The following is a 21,852-nucleotide window of genomic DNA, read 5'->3' as shown; positions in this document are numbered from 1 at the left end:
GTGCGTAATGACGGGCGATACAGGGGCCGGAGCAGCGTGACGTCATGGCTCCGCCCCCCCGTGACATCACGGCCCGTCCCCTTAATGCAAGTCTATGGCAGGGGGCGTGATGACCGCCGCGTCCCCTCCCATAGACATGTATTGAGGGGGCGTGCCGTGACGTCACAAGGGGCGGAGCCGTGGCATAACGATGCTCCGGCCCCTGTATTGCCCGTCATTACGCACAGAGCGAACTCGCTCTGTGCTGTAATGATAGCGGGGTGCCGCAGCGGGGATCCCGGGGCTCCCCAGCAGCGGGACCGCGGGGATCTGACATCTTATCCCCTATCCTTTGGATAGGGGATAAGATGTCTGGAGCGGAGTACCCCTTTAAGGACCAGGCCAATTTTATTTTGGCATTTTCGTTTTTTCCTCCTCGCCTTCTAAAACTCATCTTTTATATTTCCATCCACAGACCCATATGAGGGCTAGTTTTTTGCGTGACCAATTGTCCTTTGTAATGACATCACTTATTTTACCATAAAATGTATGGCGCAATCAGAAAAATACTATTCGTGTGGGGAAATTGAACAGAAAACCACAATTTAGCAAACACTTTATGGTAAAAATGACATGTTTTCTTTATTCTGTGGGTCAATACGATTAAAATGATACCCATTTTGAATGCTTTTCTATTATTGTGCAGCTTTAAAAAAATCTCAAACTTTTTAATCAAAATTAGTACGTTTAAATTCAGTTCATTTGACCACCTATATTCTCATTTTTCCATATACGGGGCGGTATAAGGGCTCATTTCTTGCGCCGTGATCTGTACTTTTTATCAGTACCACTTCTGCGTATATGTAACTTTTTAATTAAAAAACTTTTTATTAAAAAATTTGGGAATGTGATGTCACAAAAACGCCGCAATTTTGGACATTTACGCACACGGCGATACCAAATGTGTTTTATTTTTATTTATTTTTTACACTTTATAGGATAAAAGGGACCATTTACAGTTTTACTGGGGGAGAGGCTTTTTAAAATTTTTTTTCATTATTATTATTATTTTTTACACTTTTATAGTCCCCAATAGTGGGACTATTTATAGCAATCATTAGATTGCAGATACTTAAAGGGGTACTACCGAGGAAATGTTTATATTTTTGGATTTCTCTTCTGTCATGACCACAGTGCTCTCTGCTGACCTCTGCTGTCCATTTTAGGAACTGTCCAGAGCAGCATATGTTTGCTATGGGGATTTTCTCCTGCTCTGGACAGTTACTAAAATGAACAGCAGAGGTCAGCAGAGAGAACTGTGATCGTGACATAAGAGAAATCCAAAAAGATAAAGTACTGGAAGGATTAAGATTTTTTAATAGAAGTAATTTACAAATCCGTTTAACTTTCTGGCACCAGTTGATAAAAAAAAAAAAAAAAGTTTGCCACAGTAGTACCCCTTTAACAGTGCAATGCATATGCATAGCAATGATCAGTATTATCAGCGATCTTCTCTGGTCTGCTCGATGTCAGACCAGAGAAGAGGACCCTGGGATGACAGCCGGAGCAGGTAAAGGGACCATGTTGGATGAACCGATCCCCACGGCAGCACCGCGGGTGATCCAATCATCCATTTTAATGCATTGCCGCGGATGAGGGGTTAATGACGGACATCAGCACAATCGCTAATGTCCGCCATTACCGGCTTGGTGCTCGCATCAGTATAGGATGTAAATGTACTTCCTGGTGCATACCAGGACATCAGGATGTACATTTACATCCTATGTCGTTAAGGGGTTAAGCTGTGAGAAAATGTCTGACTGTAATAGCATTTGCACACAGAAAAGTCAAACATAAAGAAGCCATAACACCTTAACAGAGGAAAACAAGGTTACAATGGGCTAAAGAGAAGTGATCATGAAGCGTGGAAGATTGAATGAAAGTGATATTCAGGGAAGAGTCACCACTGGCAAGCGAGATGATCCTGGAATCTTTGTTTGGTGCTGTTCTAATAAAACATCCAACAATGATGCCTGAAGAAAACAAAGACTGCCCTACTGTTCCATGCTGAAAAGATAATCTGTCGTCTGCTCTCTTAACCCTTTCCTGACAGGGGTGTTTTGGACCTTCCTGACCAGAACAAAATTTCACCATTTGCTGTATTCTGAAAGTTTTTTCCCTTTCGTTTTTGCTCATCTAACCTAACTTTTTTTCTTTTCTTGTGGGACGCTTTGGGCTTTCTAAATATTAAAAATTAGAGAAGGTATCTATTCATTCTGTAGGTTTTTTTGTAAGAGGAAAAAAGGTAAAACATTTGAAAAACAAAAAAACAATTCGAACAAGAATCATCTGATCATGAACCTAAGAAAGGTGTGTATACAGCCTTTATTTTTTGTTGGTGTCTGAGCCCTAAGGTTTATAATCAGATGATTCTTATTTGGTGAATTGCTTTTTTTTTTTATTGATGGAAGACGTCCGACAGTTTTCTGATGGGCTTTGGTAACATATGCACCGGTGAATTGTATATTTTAATTCTGTTGATTCATTCACCGTGTATACTCGAGTATAAGCCGAGTTTTTCAGCACGAAAACACTGCTGAAAACACCCCCCTTGGCTTATACTCGAGTGAACTCTCCGCCCTCAGTGGTCTTCAAACTGCGGACCTCCAGATGTTTCAAAACTACAACTCCCAGCAAGCCCGGGCAGCCATCGGCTGTCCGGGCTTGCTGAGAGTTGTAGTTTTGAAACCTCTGGAGGACCGCAGGTTGAAGACCACTGTGGCCTTCGACATCATCCAGTCCCCGTCCCCCCCCCCCCTCACCCCCTTTAGTTCTGTACTCCCCTCCGCTCGGCGGGACATTAGGGTGCGCTGGTCCGATGCTGCAGGACTGTCCGGTGGGGAGGTCGTCCGGTGGGGAGGTCGTCCGGTGGAATAGAGGTTCCGGGCTGCCATCTTCACCGGGAGGCCTCTTCTCTGTCCTTCGGGCCCGGAATAGTCACGTTGCCTTGACGACGACGACGCAGAGGGACGTTCATTACCAACGTCCCTCTGCGTCGTCGTCAAGGCAACGCCTCTATTCCGGGCCCGAAGCGCGGAGAAGAGGCCTCCCGGTGAAGATGGCAGCCCGGAACCACTATCCCACCGGACGACCTCCCCACCGGACAGTCCTGCCTCACCGGACCAGCGCACCCTAACGTCCCGCCGAGCGGAGGCGAGTACAGAACTAAAGGGGGTGAGAGGCCGATGGCTGCCCAGGCTTGCTGGGAGTTGTAGTTTTGAAACCTCTGGAGGTCCGCAGGTTGAAGACCACTGTATCAGACATTGACAAGCGGTGATGATGAAGGGGGGGGGGGCTGATGACATGTGGTGATGATGACAAGGGGATGATGAAGGGGGGGTGTGGGATGATGATAAGGGGATGATGAAGGGGGGGGATTATGACAAGGGGATGATGAAAGGGGGGGGATTATGACAAGGGGATGATGAAAGGGGCGGGGGGTTATGACAAGGGGATGATGAAGGGGGGTGTGTGGGATGATGACAAGGGGATGATGAAGGGGGGGGTGTGGGATGATGACAAGGGGATGATGAAGGGGAAGTGTGGGATGATGACAAGGGGATGATGAAGGGGGGGTGTGGGATGATGACAAGGGGATGATGAAGGGGGTGTGTGGGATGATGACAAGGGGATGATGAAGGGGGGTGTGTGGGATGATGACAAGGGGATGATGAAGGGGTGGGGATGATAACAAGGGGATGATGAAGGGGGGTGGGGATGATGACAAGGGGATGATGAAGGGGGGGTGTGGGATGATGACAAGGGGATGAATGAAGGGGGGTGGGGATGATGACAAGGGGGATGATGAAGGGGGGGGTGTGGGATGATGACAAGGGGATGATGAAGGGGGGGGGTGTGGGATGATGACAAGGGGATGATGAAGGGGGGGGTGTGGGATGATGACAAGGGGATGATGAAGGGGGGGTGTGGGATGATGACAAGGGGATGATGTATTTCCATCCCTAGGCTTATACTCGAGTCGGGGTAAAATTAGGGGCCTCGGCTTATATTCGGGTCGGCTTATACTCGAGTATATACGGGGATGATGAAGGGGGGGATTATGACAAGGGGATGATGAAAGGGGGGGGATTATGACAAGGGGATGATGAATAGGGGGGGGATTATGACAAGGGGATGATGAAGGGGGGGTGTGGGATGATGACAAGGGGATGATGAAGGGGGGGGTGTGGGATGATGACAAGGGGATGATGAAGGGGGGGGGTGTGGGATGATGACAAGGGGATGATGAAGGGGGGGGTGTGGATGATGACAAGGGGATGATGAAGGGGGTGGGGATGATGACAAGGGGATGATGAAGGGGGATGGGGATGATGACAAGGGGATGATGAAGGGGGGGTGTGGGATGATGACAAGGGGGATGATGAAGGGGGGGTGTGGGGATGATGACAAGGGGATGATGAAGGGGGGGTGTGGGATGATGACAAGGGGATGATGAAGGGGGGGGTGTGGGATGATGACAAGGGGATGATGTATTTCCATCCCTAGGCTTATACTCGAGTCGGGGTAAAATTAGGGGCCTCGGCTTATATTCGGGTCGGCTTATACTCTAGTATATACGGTAATAATATTTATTCAAAAATGAGTCCACTAGTTCTCCTGTCCATAGCGATGCCAAACCTATATGCATTGTACAACATATGACATCACTATGGGGCCAATAACAAATGGCCCTATTGTAGCTTCAAATGTATTGCCCTCCCTTAGCTTTAGACAGTGCCTCTGTACATGAGTGATAATCAACCAGGTACCGAACACTTTTAGCGAAAGCACAAATTATTTTTACTTTATTTTTTTCATTATTATGAGATCACTGGTAAAAGTGATCTAATGGTAGCAGCCTATTCGATCAACTGATACCAGGAATCTGTAGAGACAGATATGAAGAGAAGATGCAAAGTCTAAAGTCTGCTTACCTGGTTCTTTCTTTGGCAGTGTTGAAGAGGAGAAAGGATCCCTGCTCTCAAAAGGATCAGACTACAGGAGAAAGATAAACCAATCTTTAAATATGATCTAATAATGATTGATTAAAACTTGGTTTAACAATGGTTTTACACACACATAGCGGTTCTGAAAAATACTACTGATGTGTTTTTGAAACAGAAATAAATCAAGTAGGAAGGAAAAAGAAGAACTTTGTACATAACCCATTCCGTTAACACGACTCTTTGCTTTGGCTCAAAGAAGTGAATGAAAAATGACCACAAAAAAGCTGTGTGTAAAACCTCCCTAAAGATGCAAGTTTGGCCAAATCTACCAAACTTGGCCACAATCAATCAAATAAGGTGCATCAGGGGAAAGCCCAACACTTCCATAAATGTCTAGTGCTGAGAAAAAGAAGTTCAGGCAATGCCTAATCCTTTGTTTGGCAAGTAGACTTCCCTCTTTCTGGTGAAATAAAAATGAATGCATTTTTAAAAGGGAGCTGGCATAGACTGTTGTGAGTGTAACAATCACTGCAATAATAATAATTCAAGGCTCAGGCGATGTCATAACTATTGTTATAAATGTTATATTTTGCATTGTTTTAAAAGACAAAGGACAAAATAATGAAATAAAGACAAAAATAGATCAATAAACACACTGGATAACACCTTACCTTAGATGGGAAAACTGTGTAAGTACATAAATATCAAAACAGCCAATATAGATGAACTGGTGCTGTTTATAGGAATCCTTCTTTATACACAGTCATCAACATACAGAACATGCTGCCTTGCACATGCATACAGTATGAGCATTTAAAGATGACAGCCTGCTCACCCGCACTAAACAGAATATACTGGGTAACCATGCGGGTGGACAGCTTTAAAGTCAGTCTTCACTTATTTTATTGCTGAAGTAGTTTCTTAGTTATGCTCGTAGATTCCTTCCTTGCTATTGTGATGCTGTGCGCAAAGGAGGCAAGGAGCCGGCTCTGCCCGACCCAATGGATGAATATTCAAAATTACTTTTCTAGCCTACCGGTGGTGACCACTCTTCTCTGCACAGGTACTGCTGCCTTTCGTGTATAGCGAGGCAGCGGCGCCTGTGCTCACCACGGACAAGCTAGTGAAGACATTTGCATATTCATCACAGGGCAAGCCAGGCTGTGACTATTGAGGAGGCAGGGGAGCTTGGCACACAGCAGTGCAATAGAAAGAAAGGAATGAATGAGCATAACAATGAAACTATTCCAGCAATTAAAGTAAGTGTTTTTAAAGCTGTTCACTATATCCCAGTATATTGGGTGTGGGTGAATGTCAGTTTTTCTTTAACTTCCTAGTAAAGTCTAGGATAAATATAAGCACTGAATTGAGCTATAGGAGCTTATTTCCAAATAGAAAATTTACATCAGAATCTGCACGCAGGATTCAATGAACAGATCAAATATGAATCCAAAAATCCTAAATGAATGATAAAATCCTATCATGTATGTATCAATAAGTACAGTTGCTACTAAGTGCATTGTCATGGTTACCATATCTTACCTTTAAAGGCAACGTCATCGAATGGACATTATTCTTTGTGAAGGGGTCAGTAGAAAAAGGGTCACCTTTACTGGGCTTCTGGAAGGGGTCATCTGAAGGAGGAGCATGAAATGGGTCACTTTCTTTAAATGGGTCATCACCAAATGGATCTGAAAAAAATATTAAAATTGCTTATGTATTTACAATTCATGTACACACATGGTGTTATCAAACAAGCTTTATAGAATGAGCGCACTTACTGTTCTTGAATGGGTCAGCTCCTTTAAATGGGTCAGATGTGAAGGGATCCTCTGTTTGGAATGGATCAGAATAAATGTCCTGATTGTTGTTACTATTGAACAAAAGAGCTTTGTTCTTGAATGGATCCTCCTGTCAAACAAACCATTAATAGTTAGGATGAAGCACAATTAAATAAGCAGAGTAAGTGGACCTTGTAAATAATGGACTAATGCCTCCAAATGTACTCTCATGGGAGATTCATCAAAACATGTGCAGAGAAAAAGTTGACCAGTTGCCCATAGCAACCAATTAGATTGCTTTTTTCATTTTAGATAAGGTCTCTGAAAAATAAAAGAACCGATCTGATTGGTGGCTATCGGTATGGTCAACTTTTGCTCAATGCAGGTCTTGCTGAATCTCCCCCATGGCACAGGCAATACACATCTGCAAACCACAAGCAAGTCAGTGTTATTTTTAATTTGACTTCAACCAAGCCCTATAGCTCCTCAGTTATCATTGGCATGCAATACATAAATATGCCATCAATGTGGCGTGTATCTGCCTTTAAAATCTGCAGTGGAAAACCGTTTGAACTATTTGAGAACGTACTGTTGAAGACCCTGTTTATATGGCAAGACCCACTGATGAAAAGACAGAAATCAAGCACTCACATAGATTACCACACACACACACAGAAACCAATAGGTAATGATCAAGGCCTTCTGTTTCTAAATGTCAAAAGCAACTGGGGGGGGCCTGTACACATTATGGATGAGCCACAGAAATCACATATAGTTAGTAGCCCTGTGCTACATCTGTGTTTGCCACAAATTTTTGGCTATCTGGAAGGTTTATCACAAATTTCTTCCTTCTGCCCTAACTAAACTAAACTACAAAGTAGTCAAAGAACAGAAAATCATCATCTCACCTCCCTCTTTATAGCACTACAAAATATGTGTAGCGTGGCAGACTTACATCGTAGGACCCCATTTCTTTTCTAGTTTGTCCTCTGTCTTAGGGTACGTTCCCACACGGCGTATTTTGCTGCGTATTTGCTGCTGCGTATTTTCCTACCCATTGACTTCAACATAGAAAATAAAATACGCAGCAGCAAATACGCAGCAAATACGCAGTGTGGGAATGTACCCTTAAACTGTGTGTGCAATCTATAGATCTTTGCTGTGGGCATTTAAGAAGAAAGAAGCTGTGAGCAGAAAAAAAGAGTGACTTTTTTGAGATATGGATAGATTGTTAATAGATGCATTTTTACTAACTGTTTTTAAAATATGTTAATCTATCTTTTAACTTTTTATTTATTTACTTAAAAAATAGCCCAGTATCTGGACCTTACATTCATGTAGATGCCACAGCCTCATCAATATTTACACGTGTTTGGTACCTGCAGTTTTCTACTGTTTATAGCAGCAGAATAAAAGGTACTACAATGTTGCTATGTTCATTGAATAGGACAAATATATGTATATTTTTATTTTCTTTGGTTTTGGTTATTGTTATATTTTATGTTTTTATCACGACTAATAGTCTAAAAAAAATTCCTCCTTTTTTCTTTCATTTTATTCCTTCTTTTCTTTCTTCTTTCCCCTTTTTTTTCCTTGTATTTTATGTTGTTGCTTGTTTTTTGTGTATGTGTTTGTTTTTGGTTTTGTTGTTGTTTGTTTCTTATTTTTTGTTTCGTTTATTTCGCTTATTTTTCTTTTATCCACAGATATTGGGAGTTTGCAGACATGGAGCTATACAATTATATGAGCAGATAACTAAGGACGTTTTTAGGCAACATTTTAATTAATATTGTGCACTTCAGGCTATTTTTGCTATAATAGCAAATTATTTATTCTGCTGATATGGCTAGTAACACATACACGTATTAATATTTTTTATTCACATATCTGGCAATTGTAGTATTTGCCCATTTTCATCGGTATCAATACCTGACCTATTATCATTCATTATTGTACACTATGGAGATTCATTGCATCAAGGATTGAGCACTTTACGATTTTCATATTGTATTTTTACTTCAGTGTAACATCAACACCATTGTTATATAATGGTCGGTAGAGATTATACTGATCTTAATGATGAATCTTATTATACATATTGTGGGAGATTTATCAGAACCTGTGTAAAGGAAGAGTGGTGCAGTTACCCATAGCAACAAATTTGATTGCTTCTTTCATTTTTTACAGGCCTCTTTGAAAATGAAAGACTACATCTGATTGGTTGCTATGGGCAACTGCACCACTCTTCCTCTACACAGGTTTTGATAAATCTCCCCCATTGTGTTTTCATTATATTATTTGTGTTTTATCACTGCATGCAGCACTTTTATTTTTTTGAGCCCCAGCACTTTGCACTTTGATTTGCGGCACAATATAGGTCTTTTCTTATTTGTTTGTAAGTGATCCTTATACTACTCAATATAATGATTATATACAAAGTCAGTTGATCATATTGTGCATGTGCCAGAGCCGGCTTTTGAAGGGATGACGGAGATGCACACACGTAATTGCATCAATGCACGCATGTGCAGTGGACTCCAAGATGGCACTGGTGACCGGTTGATACGAACGCAGCGTGTTCAGCTGCACCCAATAGGTAATGTGGATAAATTCTGCTCTGATTGGTCGGGGTTCTATATACATTCTATACTTTTATCTTCCTAAGACACTCCCCTGAGGAAACGAGTGAGCAAAATGGCATAGGGGTAGGCTTGCATCAGCATGTGAGTATAACATATTGTCAGATGGCTTGAGGGGACAGTGGCCATTGCTTATTCCTTTCCCTATGTGCTTTGCACTCCATGTTCAATTAATTCACCCATGATCTCAATGGAATCTGTCCTTGTATCAAACAATTGACAATTATATGCTCTCTCACTATTGTTTGTCTCTAATATATAAGGTGGGCTGTGTATATATTTTGCAACAAGGGTATATACTGTATATTGTGATATTTCTCACTTACACAGTGTTTGTTTATCACAATGTTAACCTATGATTTAGTGATTTATTCCATGTCACCATGGAGACTTTTTATTATCTGATCTGAGACCTTTTTTCTTCGGACTGTTGCTGATTTTTTTATGCATTTTCTGTATTTTATTGTGTATCTAATAAAGAAGTATTTGATGATCATCTCTATGTGTGGTTTGGTACATACTGATAGGTATTCTTTGAATTGGACGACCTTGCACCACTGCAAAAAAAAAAGTATGGAGATTGCAGGTAGAAAACACATGTAAACATTAAAGAGGCTGCAATACTCGCACAAGCACTGCGGCTCCTTACAACAGCTCATCAATGGGGGGTGCAGGGAGTCAGACTCCTGCAGTGTTATAAATAGGATTAGTCTTACTGATAATGCTAAGCATGTCACAATAAAGCCCTAGACAGCAGCTGAACATTGTTCTGGAATATTAAGCATGTGGCCCTCAACAGCAACAGTTTGCCATTATTGCAGAATGCTGAGCATGTCACAATGGGGTCCTAGACAGCAGCTGGACATTGTTGTGGTACGTTCAGCATGTCACAACAGGGCCGTAGACAGCAGCGGGCCATTGTTCCAGAATGCTAAGCATGTCACAATAGGACCCTAGACAGCAGCTGGACATTGTTGTGGTACGTTCAGCATGTCACAATAGGGCCGTAAACAGCAGCGGGCCATTGTTCCAGAATGCTAAGCATGTCACAATAGGACCCAAGACAGCAGCTGGCTATTGCTCCCATAATGCAAAGCGTGTCACAATAGGCCCCAGAAAGTGCACTGCCATTGTGGCAAAATGCTCAGCAGGTCGCAAAGGAGACAGGAGCTGATATGCTAATCTACAGATAAAATGTGGTTCCAAAAGTTTGTATTGTAAGCACTGATTTACAAACTGCAAAATTTTTGTATTTTACATATTTAAACATATGTGAGCATGCAAAGATGAATGTCAGTACCTTGACATATCGGGACATGAACGGCACAACACAAGAGATTAAAAACCCCTTCCCTACCCTACTTTACTAGTGAATTATACAAGTAAAACTAATCCTATTTTCTCTCCTCACCTACATGACAGCAGAACAGGAGCCTACCAAAAAATACCTTACTTAGGGAGAGACTACTGCCTAGAGAACTTTCTGTGCCAAAAGACAGGTCTTGCACACCATGAAGTTGAAGCCTGTAATGTCTGGTGAACATATGCAGACGTTTGCCTATTGTTCATGAAGATAGCTAACTTTAGGAACGTCTGATGATTGGAGTTGAAAAGGATGTGGTAGTAGACATCCTGCGAATCCAAAAGGTGCCATTACCTCAATGTATTGAATTAGACAAATAGTGAGGGAAGTGGAGAGGGATTTGTAGTGCATTGTTCAGAACGAGATGAATTGTGGAATTGATCGTATCCATCTTGAAACATTTGTATTTTATTACTTTGTACAGATGTTTTAGACTTAAAATGAGACAGTAACTCCCACTAGTGCACTGATGTTCAGGAGGTCCTTTCAGTACTGTAAGTCTTTTTATGGACCTTCTTGGGAACAGCTAGTCTCTTTTCTGGGTCCTTCGTGGAGATGTAATATTTCTGGAAACTTTGAAAACACAGTTTTTTACCGGTAAAGATAGAAATTCCATCTCAGATGGAATCTGAGATGACAGAAAAAATACAAACAGATTACGTATACCAACACGATGGAGCGCAAAAAATTAGCCCTTATACAGAAAAATGAAGTAGTTATAGGTCGTCAAAATAGAGGGATTTTAAACATACTGGCTGACATTTATTATTGCCTTTAGACTGTTTTTTATGTCTACAAAAGGCACAAAAAAGGAGCAAGTAGGGTTTATTTGCGCCTTTTTTGCGCAATTTGGTTTACACATTTTTGCTGATTTTGAGTTGCAATCCACTGATTTTGGCAATACACATGATATGGAAGGGATTTATTAACTGCGCCTTTTTATGAAAAGGCGCAAAAAAGGAGCAAAGCCACTGAAAAGACTCTAAACTACACCAGCCCAGACTTAGCTTAGCTTTTTGATGTATGTGTAGAGAGAAATTTCAGAAAATATTTAACTGCACAAAATGTATCAAATACTCTGACCATGTAATAAATTTCATGCTCCTACACATTATCAGCACACAAAAAAGGTGTAGAAAATGCTTCATTTACATCTACAATGATAAATGCCGGCCACTAATTTGGTTAAAAAGTTTTAGATTTTTTTAAGCAGTACAATAACAGAAAAGTATGTAATCATGGGTATCATTTTAATCATATTGACCCACAGAATAAAGAAAACATATCATTGTTACCGTTAATTGTATGGCCTGAAATGAAACCTTCGGAAATTGGCAAAATTGCGGTTTTCTTTTCAATTTCCCCACACAAATAGTATATTTTTGGTTGTGCCATACATTTTATGGTAAAATGAGTGATGTCGTTACAAAGGAAAACTGGTCATGCAAAAGACAAGCCCTCATACTCGTCTGTAGAGAGCTATGATTTTTATAAGGCGAGGAAGAAAAAACGAAAATGCAAAAATTAAATTGGCAGTGTCCTTAAGGGGTTGATACATTTGGAGTGCATAAGCAATAAAAAAAAAAAAAAAAAAAAAAAAAAAAACAGTTGAGACTTTTTTTTGGGCCACTTTTTAAATTTGCTATCGTTAAGGAGTTTTGTACTCCAGGTCAGACCCGGAGCAGACTTGTGACTTTTTGTAAGGAAGTTTGCGATTTTTTTATTTTTATTTTTTGCCTACGTGCGACTTTCGCACATCATAAATTTGTGACCACTACAAAGTAAACATTTGACATTGTGCTTCTTACTGTCTTTCTTTTTTGGAATGCTTGAATTAGCATTTAAATGGGCACTCTCATTAAAACAGATTTTTGCTATTGCACTCCTTATGGTAAATGAAAAATATTTCTAATATACTTTGTTTAAAAAAAAATTACGTTTTCAATGTTTTATTTGTGCTTAAAAAAGCTCAAGGGCACATTTTCCCCCAACTCATACACAGACTTTGGACCAAAGTCCAAACACAGGAAGTGCAGCCTGGAGTGCTGAGGGGGGGTGTCCAACCAACAGCATTTGGCAGTTATGTGTGAGAGGAGCTATGATTGGATGAGGCTGGACACCCCCCCCCCCCCCCTCAGCACTCCAGGCTGCACTTCCTGTGTTTGAACTTTGGTCCAAAGTCTGTGTATGAGTTGGGGGAAAATGTGCTCTTGAGCTTTTTTAAGCACAAATAAAACATTGAAAACGTCATTTTTTTAAAACAAAGTATATAAAAAATATTTTTCATTTACCATAAGGAGTGCAATAGGAAAAATTAGTTTTAATGAGAGTGACCCTTTAAATTTCCCCAAACAGGCCACAGCAGACAGAGCTCCCATAATATGCCACACCACCCCCCCACCTCCCCCTCCCAAAAAGAGTAATGGATTGTTTTAAATGCCAGCTGTACAGGGGGAAGGAAGGAGAGCAGTCCCTACTCAATCATGTTGGCCTAGTCAGGTAACAAATGGGATCCACTTTACACCCCTACAGACAGACAGGAAAAGGACTGGTGAAAAATGGTAGGATAAGGGCATTTAACCTCTCGTGTTACTCTTCTCTTGTCCCTACAGATAAAGAAACTGACTCCTGTAGTGCAGTCATGGAGGTGAGAAATTGATGACCTATCTAGAGGATAGGACATCAACTTTACATGCCTAGATAACTTTAATTCTCCACATGGATGTGGGAATATGGTTTAACAATCTGTGGTATTCCAGCAGATTACTCAAAAGAGTGATCTAGAGGCTGAACTCATACTGAACATTGGGCTGTGTTTAGCACTTTTTGTAACAGACAGCTTCTGTGGCTGACATACTGGTACTGTTATTTGCCATTAACCCCTTAAGTACATGCGCCATAAATGTACATCGCTGCAGCGAGAAACTTTGCGCATAGCGTAGTACATTTACGGTGTAGCTATGACAAGTGTAGGAGCTGCGCTTGCTTCATGCTTGGCAGGTCCCAGCAGCTGTCAGCAGCCGTGGAAACACTGGTAATGGCGGACATCAGCGATCGCACTGATGTCCACAATTAACCCCTCAGACGCAGTGATCAATACAGATAATGACATCTGCAGCAGTGCGGCACTTTAAATGGCTGATTTGATCACTTGCGGCACAAGATGGCAGACATAGGTCCCCTCATCGGCCTCTGCCGCTCTCTTGGGGTCTTCTGTTCTAATCTGCCTCCCAGCAGACCAGACTAAATTGAAAAGAAAAAAGCATAATGTAATTTTGGGGGCTTCCGTTTCTATGCAGCACACTTTTTTTGTACAAATGACACCTTATCTTTATTCTGTAGGCCCATACGATTAAAATGATACCCAACTTATATAGGTTTGATTTTGTTTTACTTCTGCTAAAAAATTATAACTTTATGCACGAAAATTAGTAGGTTTAAAATTTCCTCTTCTGACCCCTATAATTTTTTTATTTTTACATATACGGGGGTATATGGGTACATTTTGTGCGCCATGATCTGAAGTTTTCATCAGTACCATTTTTGTTTTGATGGGACTTTTTTGACTTTTGGACATTGGCATTTGTTTTACATATACGCCATTGGCTGTGCGGTTTAATTAACCCCTTAAGGACCACGGGCGTATGAGTATGCCCTTGCTCGCTGGTACGGGTGTATGAGTATGCCCTTGCTCGCTGGTACTTATGGACCAAGGGCGTGCCTGTAAGCCCGTGGGAATTTTGGTCGCGCACTGGACTGGGGTGACTGCTGAGATCTATCAGCAGGCACCCCGCGCAATGAACAAATCCAGTGGTCTCTAAACTGTAGCCCTCCAGATGTAGCAAAACTACAACTCCCAGCATGCCAAGACAGCTGTTTGCTTTTTGGGCATGCTGGGATTTGCAGTTTTGCAACAGCTGGAGGGCTACAGTTTGGAGATCACTGCGCAGTGATCTCTAAACTGTGGCCCTCTAGATCTTGCAATACTACAACTCCTAGCATGCCCACACAGCAGTTTGCTGTCTGGGCATGCTGGGATTTGTAGTTTTGCAACATCTGGCGGGCCATAGTTTGGAGATCACTGTGCAGTGGTCTCTAAACTGTAGCCCTCCAGATGTTGCAAAACTGAAAATCCCAGCATGCCCAAACAGCTGTCTCGGCATGGTGGGAGTTGTAGTTGCGCACCTACAGCTGTTGCATAACTACATCTCCCAGCATGGCCTTTGGTGATCAGTACATGCTGGGAGTTGTAGTTTTGCAACATTTGCTCCCATTACCCTTAGTAAAGATTGTAAATTTGGGGGAAAAACTGCACTTTAGTGGAAAAAATATTTTTTTCATTTACACATTCGACTTTTACGAAAAGGCGTAAAACACCTGTGGGGTCTTAAGGCTCACTGTACCCCTTGTTAAGCTCCTTGAGGGGTGTAGTTTCCAAAATAGTATGCAATGTGGGTTTTTTCTGCTGTTCTGGCACCATAGAGGCTTCCTAAATGTGACATGCCCCCCAAAAACCATGTCAGAAAAACTCCCTCTCCAAAATCCCATTGTCGCTCCATCCCTTCTGAGCCTTGAAGTGAACCAACAGAGCACTTGACATACACATATGAGGTATTTCCTTACTTGAGAGAAATTGGGTTACAAATGTGGGGGGGCTTTTTCTCCAATTACCCCTTGTAAAAAAAATCAAAAACTGGGTCTACAAGAACATGCAAGTGTAAAAAATGAAGATTTAGAATTTTCTCCTTCACTTTGCTGCTATTCCTGTGAAACGCCTAAAGGGTTAAACTTTCTGAATGTCATTTAGAATACTTTGAGGGGTGCAGTTTTTATAATGTTGTCATTTATTGGGGAATTTCTAATATGAAGGCCCTTCAAATGCACTTCAAAACTGAATTGGTACATGGAAAATTCCAAATTTGAAAATTTTGTGAAGAATTAGAAAATTGCTGCTGAACTTTGAAGCCCTCTGATGTCTTCCAAAAGTAAAAACATGTCAACTTTATAATATTTTCCTTACAAGCACAGAGTTACAAAGTTAGAAAAATGCTACACTTTCAAGTTTTTCCTCAAATTTTGGAATTTTTCACCAAGATAGAATGCAAGTATCGACGAAAATTTACCACTAACAAAGTAGAATATGTCATTAAAATACAATCTCTGAATCAGACTGAAAAGTTAAAGCATCCCAGAGTTATTAATGCTTAAAGTGACAGTGGACAGATGTGCAAAAAACGCTCTGGTCCTTAAGGTGAAAATGGGCTTGGTCCTTAAGGGGTTAATGTTATATTTTTTTATAGTTCAGACATTTATGCATGCTGCGATTCCACGTTTATTTTTTTTAATGTTTTTATATTTTTTATATGGAATTTGGGAAAAGGGGGTGTTTTAAACTTTTAATAAGGAAGGGGTTAATGTGTGGTTTTTTAAAACTTTTTTTATTTTTATACACTAAGTTCCCTTACCTTAGGGGACTTTTAGGAGAAATCATTAGATTCCTCATACAGATCAATGTGGTTCCATAGAACCACATTGATCTGCGTGCTCTGCACTCAATTGATTAAGCCTGGTCCTGCCATGCTTTATCATTCTCAAAGCAAAGCAGACACAGAAGGAGAGGATAGCCCTCCGACTACCTCAGTCTACCCCAAGAGAGTGTTTAAATTTTTAAAAGCCCCTTTAGACTGAATGCGGCAATCTAAAGGGTTAATAGTGGCTGCGGCAGTCGCCGCATGTCGGCTTTTAACGCCGGCCCTCAGCTACAAGAATCAGCTGAGCCCGTGCACTACACCGTTAACGGCACAAGGACGTGTGGTTGTTAACCAGTCCTTGGTCGTTAACCAGTTAAGTAGCCAATTGTAATAAAACCCCAGAAACTATTATTGCACAATTTATCACTTGTAATGAGAAATTGTCAGATCTGAAAAACATATAATGTTGGGGGGAAAAAACAACCAAGTGTGTAGAGCAATTAGTCTACGGGCACATTGTTACGAAATGATGGTTACCAGGAACCGCTTCTTTAGGGCCTGAATCAGTGCTGTTTCTCACCGCTACTGTGGAAAGCTCCAGCCTCTCTTTCGAGGAAAAGGCCTCAACATCCGATAAGTTATTCAAACTTCCTCCATGGTCTCCATTCAGTGCATTGTTGTATTGCTCAATAGTTTTGTTCATTTCCTGCTGACTCTCCTGAAGCTGGGACAATTTACTTCGAGCCTGGAAAAAAGGAATATAAAACAGACAGACATGTATTAATTCATATGCTCTAGAGCACAGCCCGTGGTATGCAATGCTTTTCTGTGCAGTCCCCAACCATCACCTTATATGAACAAATATAAACAAATTGGCGCAGGATTAAATATTGGCCAATGAGTTAATACTTTTGGGAAAGTGGACATCATGGAAATATGCTTTATAAGCCAATTTATTTTTCATATATTTTAAAGTATACATTTTTCCCCAAAACTATCGTTCAAAATGATATTGGTTTGTGACTGGTGTGGGTAATGTACTTACATGCTTTTGCCTAACACATAATTGGGCTTCATTTCCTGATACAGCTGTTATAGTTTTTATTGTTGACTTATGTGAACACTTTTTACTTGTGACATGCGATATGACTCTCCAATGGAACTGAAGTACTGAGACTAAGTTTTAATTTTGTTTATATGCACCTGCATTTTTTTTGCAATGAAGTGCATCTCCATGGCTTGCCCTCCTCCTGTAATTTAGCTTTCCATCTTCAGTATGCAGTCCTGTAGAATGAGACACGCTGCTTTCATGTTTTTATATTTTCCTTTTTAATGTATCTCATTGGCCGTTTCTCAGGATATAAATTCATATACCTTACAATGTGATTTTACCCCTGGCAAAGCTGATATTCTAACAGCAGGTCTTTTTTCCTTTGACACCATTTTTTTTGCAGTCTTGCACATCCAACTAGGTTTTGTATTCCTTTTGTTATTTTGAGGCTTTATATGCACTTTTTCATGTAGTTGGGGATTGATTGTAGGACAAGGTTTAAGTTGGGTTCATAAACCTTGGTGTTACTGTTGTGTAGTTTGTTAATTTTGTATAAATTGTTCCAATTGTGCACTATTGTAAAATATACATACCTGTAGATATATATTTGTGAGGCAAGGGTCTCCATTTTTCTAAGACTTGTTCATTGTATTTCTCCACAGAGGAGGTGTAGCTCTCATACACTCATGTACACATCATTCAAAATGTTCTTACAGAAGTACCCTGATGAAACATTTTATCTGTCCATGACAGCCCAGCTGCAAAAAGTCAAATAAAATTTAAACTTAACTCCCACAGTGCCCTGATGCGCCAATATTGCTCTTCTGTCTTCTGGGCCCCCTCTTCTTTCGCATCCTGGAACCCGATGCTTCACACTGCGCTGAGCTTATTGCCGGCCACAGAGATGTCCCTCCTCCACTAGTAATACGTTGAGCGCAGTGTCATGTAATGGGCCTGGGCAGCAGAGAGAGGGCCGGGCACAGGCCAGTTACATGACACTGGAAGTGAAACGGCATGAGGAAAGTTCAAGTTTGTTATTTTACTTTTTGCAGCCCTGGCACAAAGGACAGGTAAGTATAATCAGAGTACTCTTTGGGCCTGTGTATTTATTAACGTTATTGATTAGTGTTATTAAAAGGGCTGGTGTGAATATTTTTACGTGCTTGCTTTTCTCTTCTGGTTTCTGCCCCCAGCCATCAGGGCATACATATTATAGTGAAGCACACAGCTGTCAAAACAAACTTTGTCAAAAAGTCAGCAGCTACTTTTTGATGAGAAAAGAGACATTATCAGATAGCAGTTTAGTTTTCTCTTCCCTGCACTGATCAAAGCCTGTGAGGCTGTGGTACAGTTGTGGGCAACACTGTCTGGCTATAACTACTAGTGGGGCATTGTTTGGCTTAAGAAGTACTATGTTAAGGAACATACAGGGGCAATTCAGGCAAAACTCTTACTGTGCTATGCCAAGGCTTAGAGGGGTACCTGGGGGGGGGGGGGGGGAGCAGGTTGGGGGGGAAATCACTAACCTTTTACAGTTTGTCGAAACACATAGCTCAGTCTGATAAGGTCAATGGGGAAGGTAGAACGTGGAATATGCCACAATATTTTTTTGCTGGTATTGTGACATATAAAAAAGAAAAAAAAATACGGTATCTGGCTAAGCAATTAATACTTCTCCAACCACTAAAAGTCCAAAACAGGGGCTATCAAATAAATAAAATTTTTACGCTAAAAAGATCATGCCTTCATTTATTGTTTGCAGCTGGATTTTTAACTCAATACAAATGATGCTCATCTGGAAAGATATTGTTTAAATGTGTTATCAAAAATAGGCTAAGGAGGATGAAAACCAGACAAACCACATCCTTAAAGAAGCTAAGCTTGTGTGTAGACTGAAATAAAAGACATAAGCATCATGTATGGCATCCTGGTCAGACTGTGAGAGTCTGAGCTGAACCCAATCTGTTCATCACACACTGGACTTCTTTTATATTATATTCTCTTCTAAGCAGTTTAGACTCCTATCTGCTCCTGATCAGATGCCATCTTCATTTTCCTAAATTGTGCTATGCTATCAATCCCATGATTCCTCATACAGTATCACATTGGTAAACCCAGAACTATATCTGGCAGTATAATAATCGTCCCCACGATTGATAACATTCACAAAAAAAATTATAAAAAAAAAAGAATACTACATATAATATAAATGTACGTTTATTTTAATAACAAGTGGTGGACGGAAATGACAGAGGCCTGGGAAAAACAAGAAACCAGAAGAGTTTTAAGCACAACAACAATGCTCTCAACTATTGAAGAAGCCCACAAAATTGTGGTAAATATCTCTTTGTTTACTCTCTCTCTCCTACTAAACTTCAGTTATTTAACAAAAGACTTTCTTTTTTTATTCTAGTATAGCTGTAGTATAGCTGTAGAATGGTTTCAGCTTGAGCTTGACCTTTTCCAAAAATTAAATGCTCGTTCAGGGTTTTTTGGCAAGTTAAAAAAAAAAAAAAAATAATAATACATTTGTCGGCCACACATCGCCCACTGTAAAAAGAAAAGGCTACAAGAATGACCAAGTGTCTGTTCGTATAGCCCCACCGGCCTGATACAGAGTTGTGTAACAGGCTTAATAAGATTGGCACTAGTGAACCTCCGTTACTGGGTTGTCGGGGGACCTCCCACCTCCTACCCTATTTGGAGTCTTGTCTGTTTCTGCTTCTAGTTTGTGTGTTTGCTGTGTGGTTTCCTTGTCTCCCTACCTTTTTTCTCCCCTGCCCTTTTTAACTTCCATCCCCCCCCCCCCCCCCTGCCCTCTTTTCTTTGCTGTTCCTTGATTTCCCACTTTTAGGCCAATGACAATTGCATTGTGATCTTTTTATTGTAACCCCTCTTGATTTTGATATGGATGAGACTTGTTCCTAGTTTTTTGTTTGATTAATTTCCCTCTGCGTAGGTATGGTTTTGTGATATACTTATGCTTGAAAATAGAAAAAAAAATCGTCACTAGTGTCGGGCAGAGTAGGGTTGTGTAAAACAGATCTTGAGATGTGGTTTAAAAAGAGGTTTTACCATGAAGCTACATAGGTCTAAACAGATGCATTATTTGAAATTAAAAATATTTGCAACAACAATTAATTATTAGGAATCACTTTTGGAGGGCAGACCTACCAATATAGCCTGAATGCTCTCTTGTTTTTTGCTTGTTGTCACACGATACGTCTCTTTTGGTCAGACATGCTCAGTTCTTCTCACACAGTCAATATACAACCAAATAGACTGCAGAATACAGCTGTTATACTGAATAGTTAACTGACTAAATATTCACTGGCCAGGATGAGGTAAATAAACATTTTGTACTGTATAGCTGTCAATTTAATCAGTCTGTAACATTTCATTTACTTGGCAGGAGGGAAGGGAGGAGGGATATTATTTACTATAAATAACACTGTACGCTGTGTGAGGAGTTAGAGAGAAGAGATGACTATCATTATGAAGATTAAATTCTTGATGCAGCACAGGAATAAGCATCTGCACTAAAGAGTGCTAGGAAATAAAGTTAAAAGCAAACCAAGCATCAGTCAGAAGCTCCACCCAATACACTGATTTTCATATGCAAACAGGAGAGGATAAAAAGAAGGCAGAGACAAGGAAAAATGTCTGCATTATTTTATTCTCTGTGTTCATGGAGAGTTCTCTGAGCAAGTGTTCGCTCCTTCAGCGAATTGATGCTCCCGATGCCTCCTGGCTCTGTGTGCCTGCGTTATGCTAGAGGCAGAGAGCTTGCAGGCACGCTAACCGGGGGGCATCAGGAGCTAGTGCTAGGTCAGGGAACTTGCCATGAGCACAGAGAATAGATGGAGGGTGCAAGATGTTACACTATTTGTTCTTTGACATCATGGTATTGTGCTTGGGTTCTTGGTGGAAGACTCAGTGCGAACAGTCTCTTAGTCTCTTCGCTTGTGGTACTCAGGCAGCTTCTGAAAGCTTGCCTAGGTGAATGCCTAGGAGGGTGCTTTTGTACTCCTGTTCCTAGGGGATGTGTTCATCTCTGCAGTGGAAAGTTATGCTCTGAATGGTTACTATGGCAACAAAGAGACTCTTACAATAAGATAGCTTGATAAATCTCCCCTTAAGTCTATACACATCCACTGATTATCAATGTGGCGCCCACAAGATGTGAGCAAGGTTTTCAAATGTACCGGGTTCCTCAAACTTCTGGAAAATGTTGGTTTGTGGCAAACATGTTCTCCGTGATTCGTCAACGAAATAAGCCTCAAAACAAGTGTATAACACTGCTATGGTCACCTAGGAATGTATTCAAAGTAATTATAAAGTGGTTTCAAGACTAAATTAATGTCAACATTACAGAGACATGCGGGAAGCCATGGTAACTAACATCATGTTTAAAAACACACGGTGCTGGCAGTTTTGTACGCTTTTTAATACAAAAAAAGGAGCATAAAGTATTTCTGGTTGTTGGGAGATGCCTGCCCGTGTTAAAATGCACACAAAAGACATATGGAAGACACAATTGCCCTTTCCAAATGTTCCAAAAT

At 40.8% G+C, this 21,852-nt stretch overlaps 1 protein-coding gene across 4 annotated transcripts in view; it reads right to left on the bottom strand.

Moving 5' to 3' along the window:
• The window catches only part of EPS15L1 (epidermal growth factor receptor pathway substrate 15 like 1), a 247,297-nt gene that overhangs the window by 112,773 nt on the left and 112,672 nt on the right, over positions 1-21,852 (bottom strand). For all 4 annotated transcript variants that reach the window (XM_056518167.1, XM_056518165.1, XM_056518164.1 and 1 more), the window contains 4 exons: positions 16,820-16,984; positions 6,767-6,896; positions 6,528-6,676; positions 4,974-5,034 (listed from right to left, as the gene is read on the bottom strand). In XM_056518167.1, coding sequence (XP_056374142.1) covers positions 4,974-5,034; positions 6,528-6,676; positions 6,767-6,896; positions 16,820-16,984 — 505 coding nt within the window. The remainder of the gene's footprint in view (positions 1-4,973; positions 5,035-6,527; positions 6,677-6,766; positions 6,897-16,819; positions 16,985-21,852) is intronic.

Source organism: Hyla sarda, chromosome 1 (assembly GCF_029499605.1).
Source record: "Hyla sarda isolate aHylSar1 chromosome 1, aHylSar1.hap1, whole genome shotgun sequence".
Classification (NCBI taxonomy): domain Eukaryota; kingdom Metazoa; phylum Chordata; class Amphibia; order Anura; family Hylidae; genus Hyla; species Hyla sarda.
This window is presented reverse-complemented; position numbering and strand designations above follow the sequence as displayed.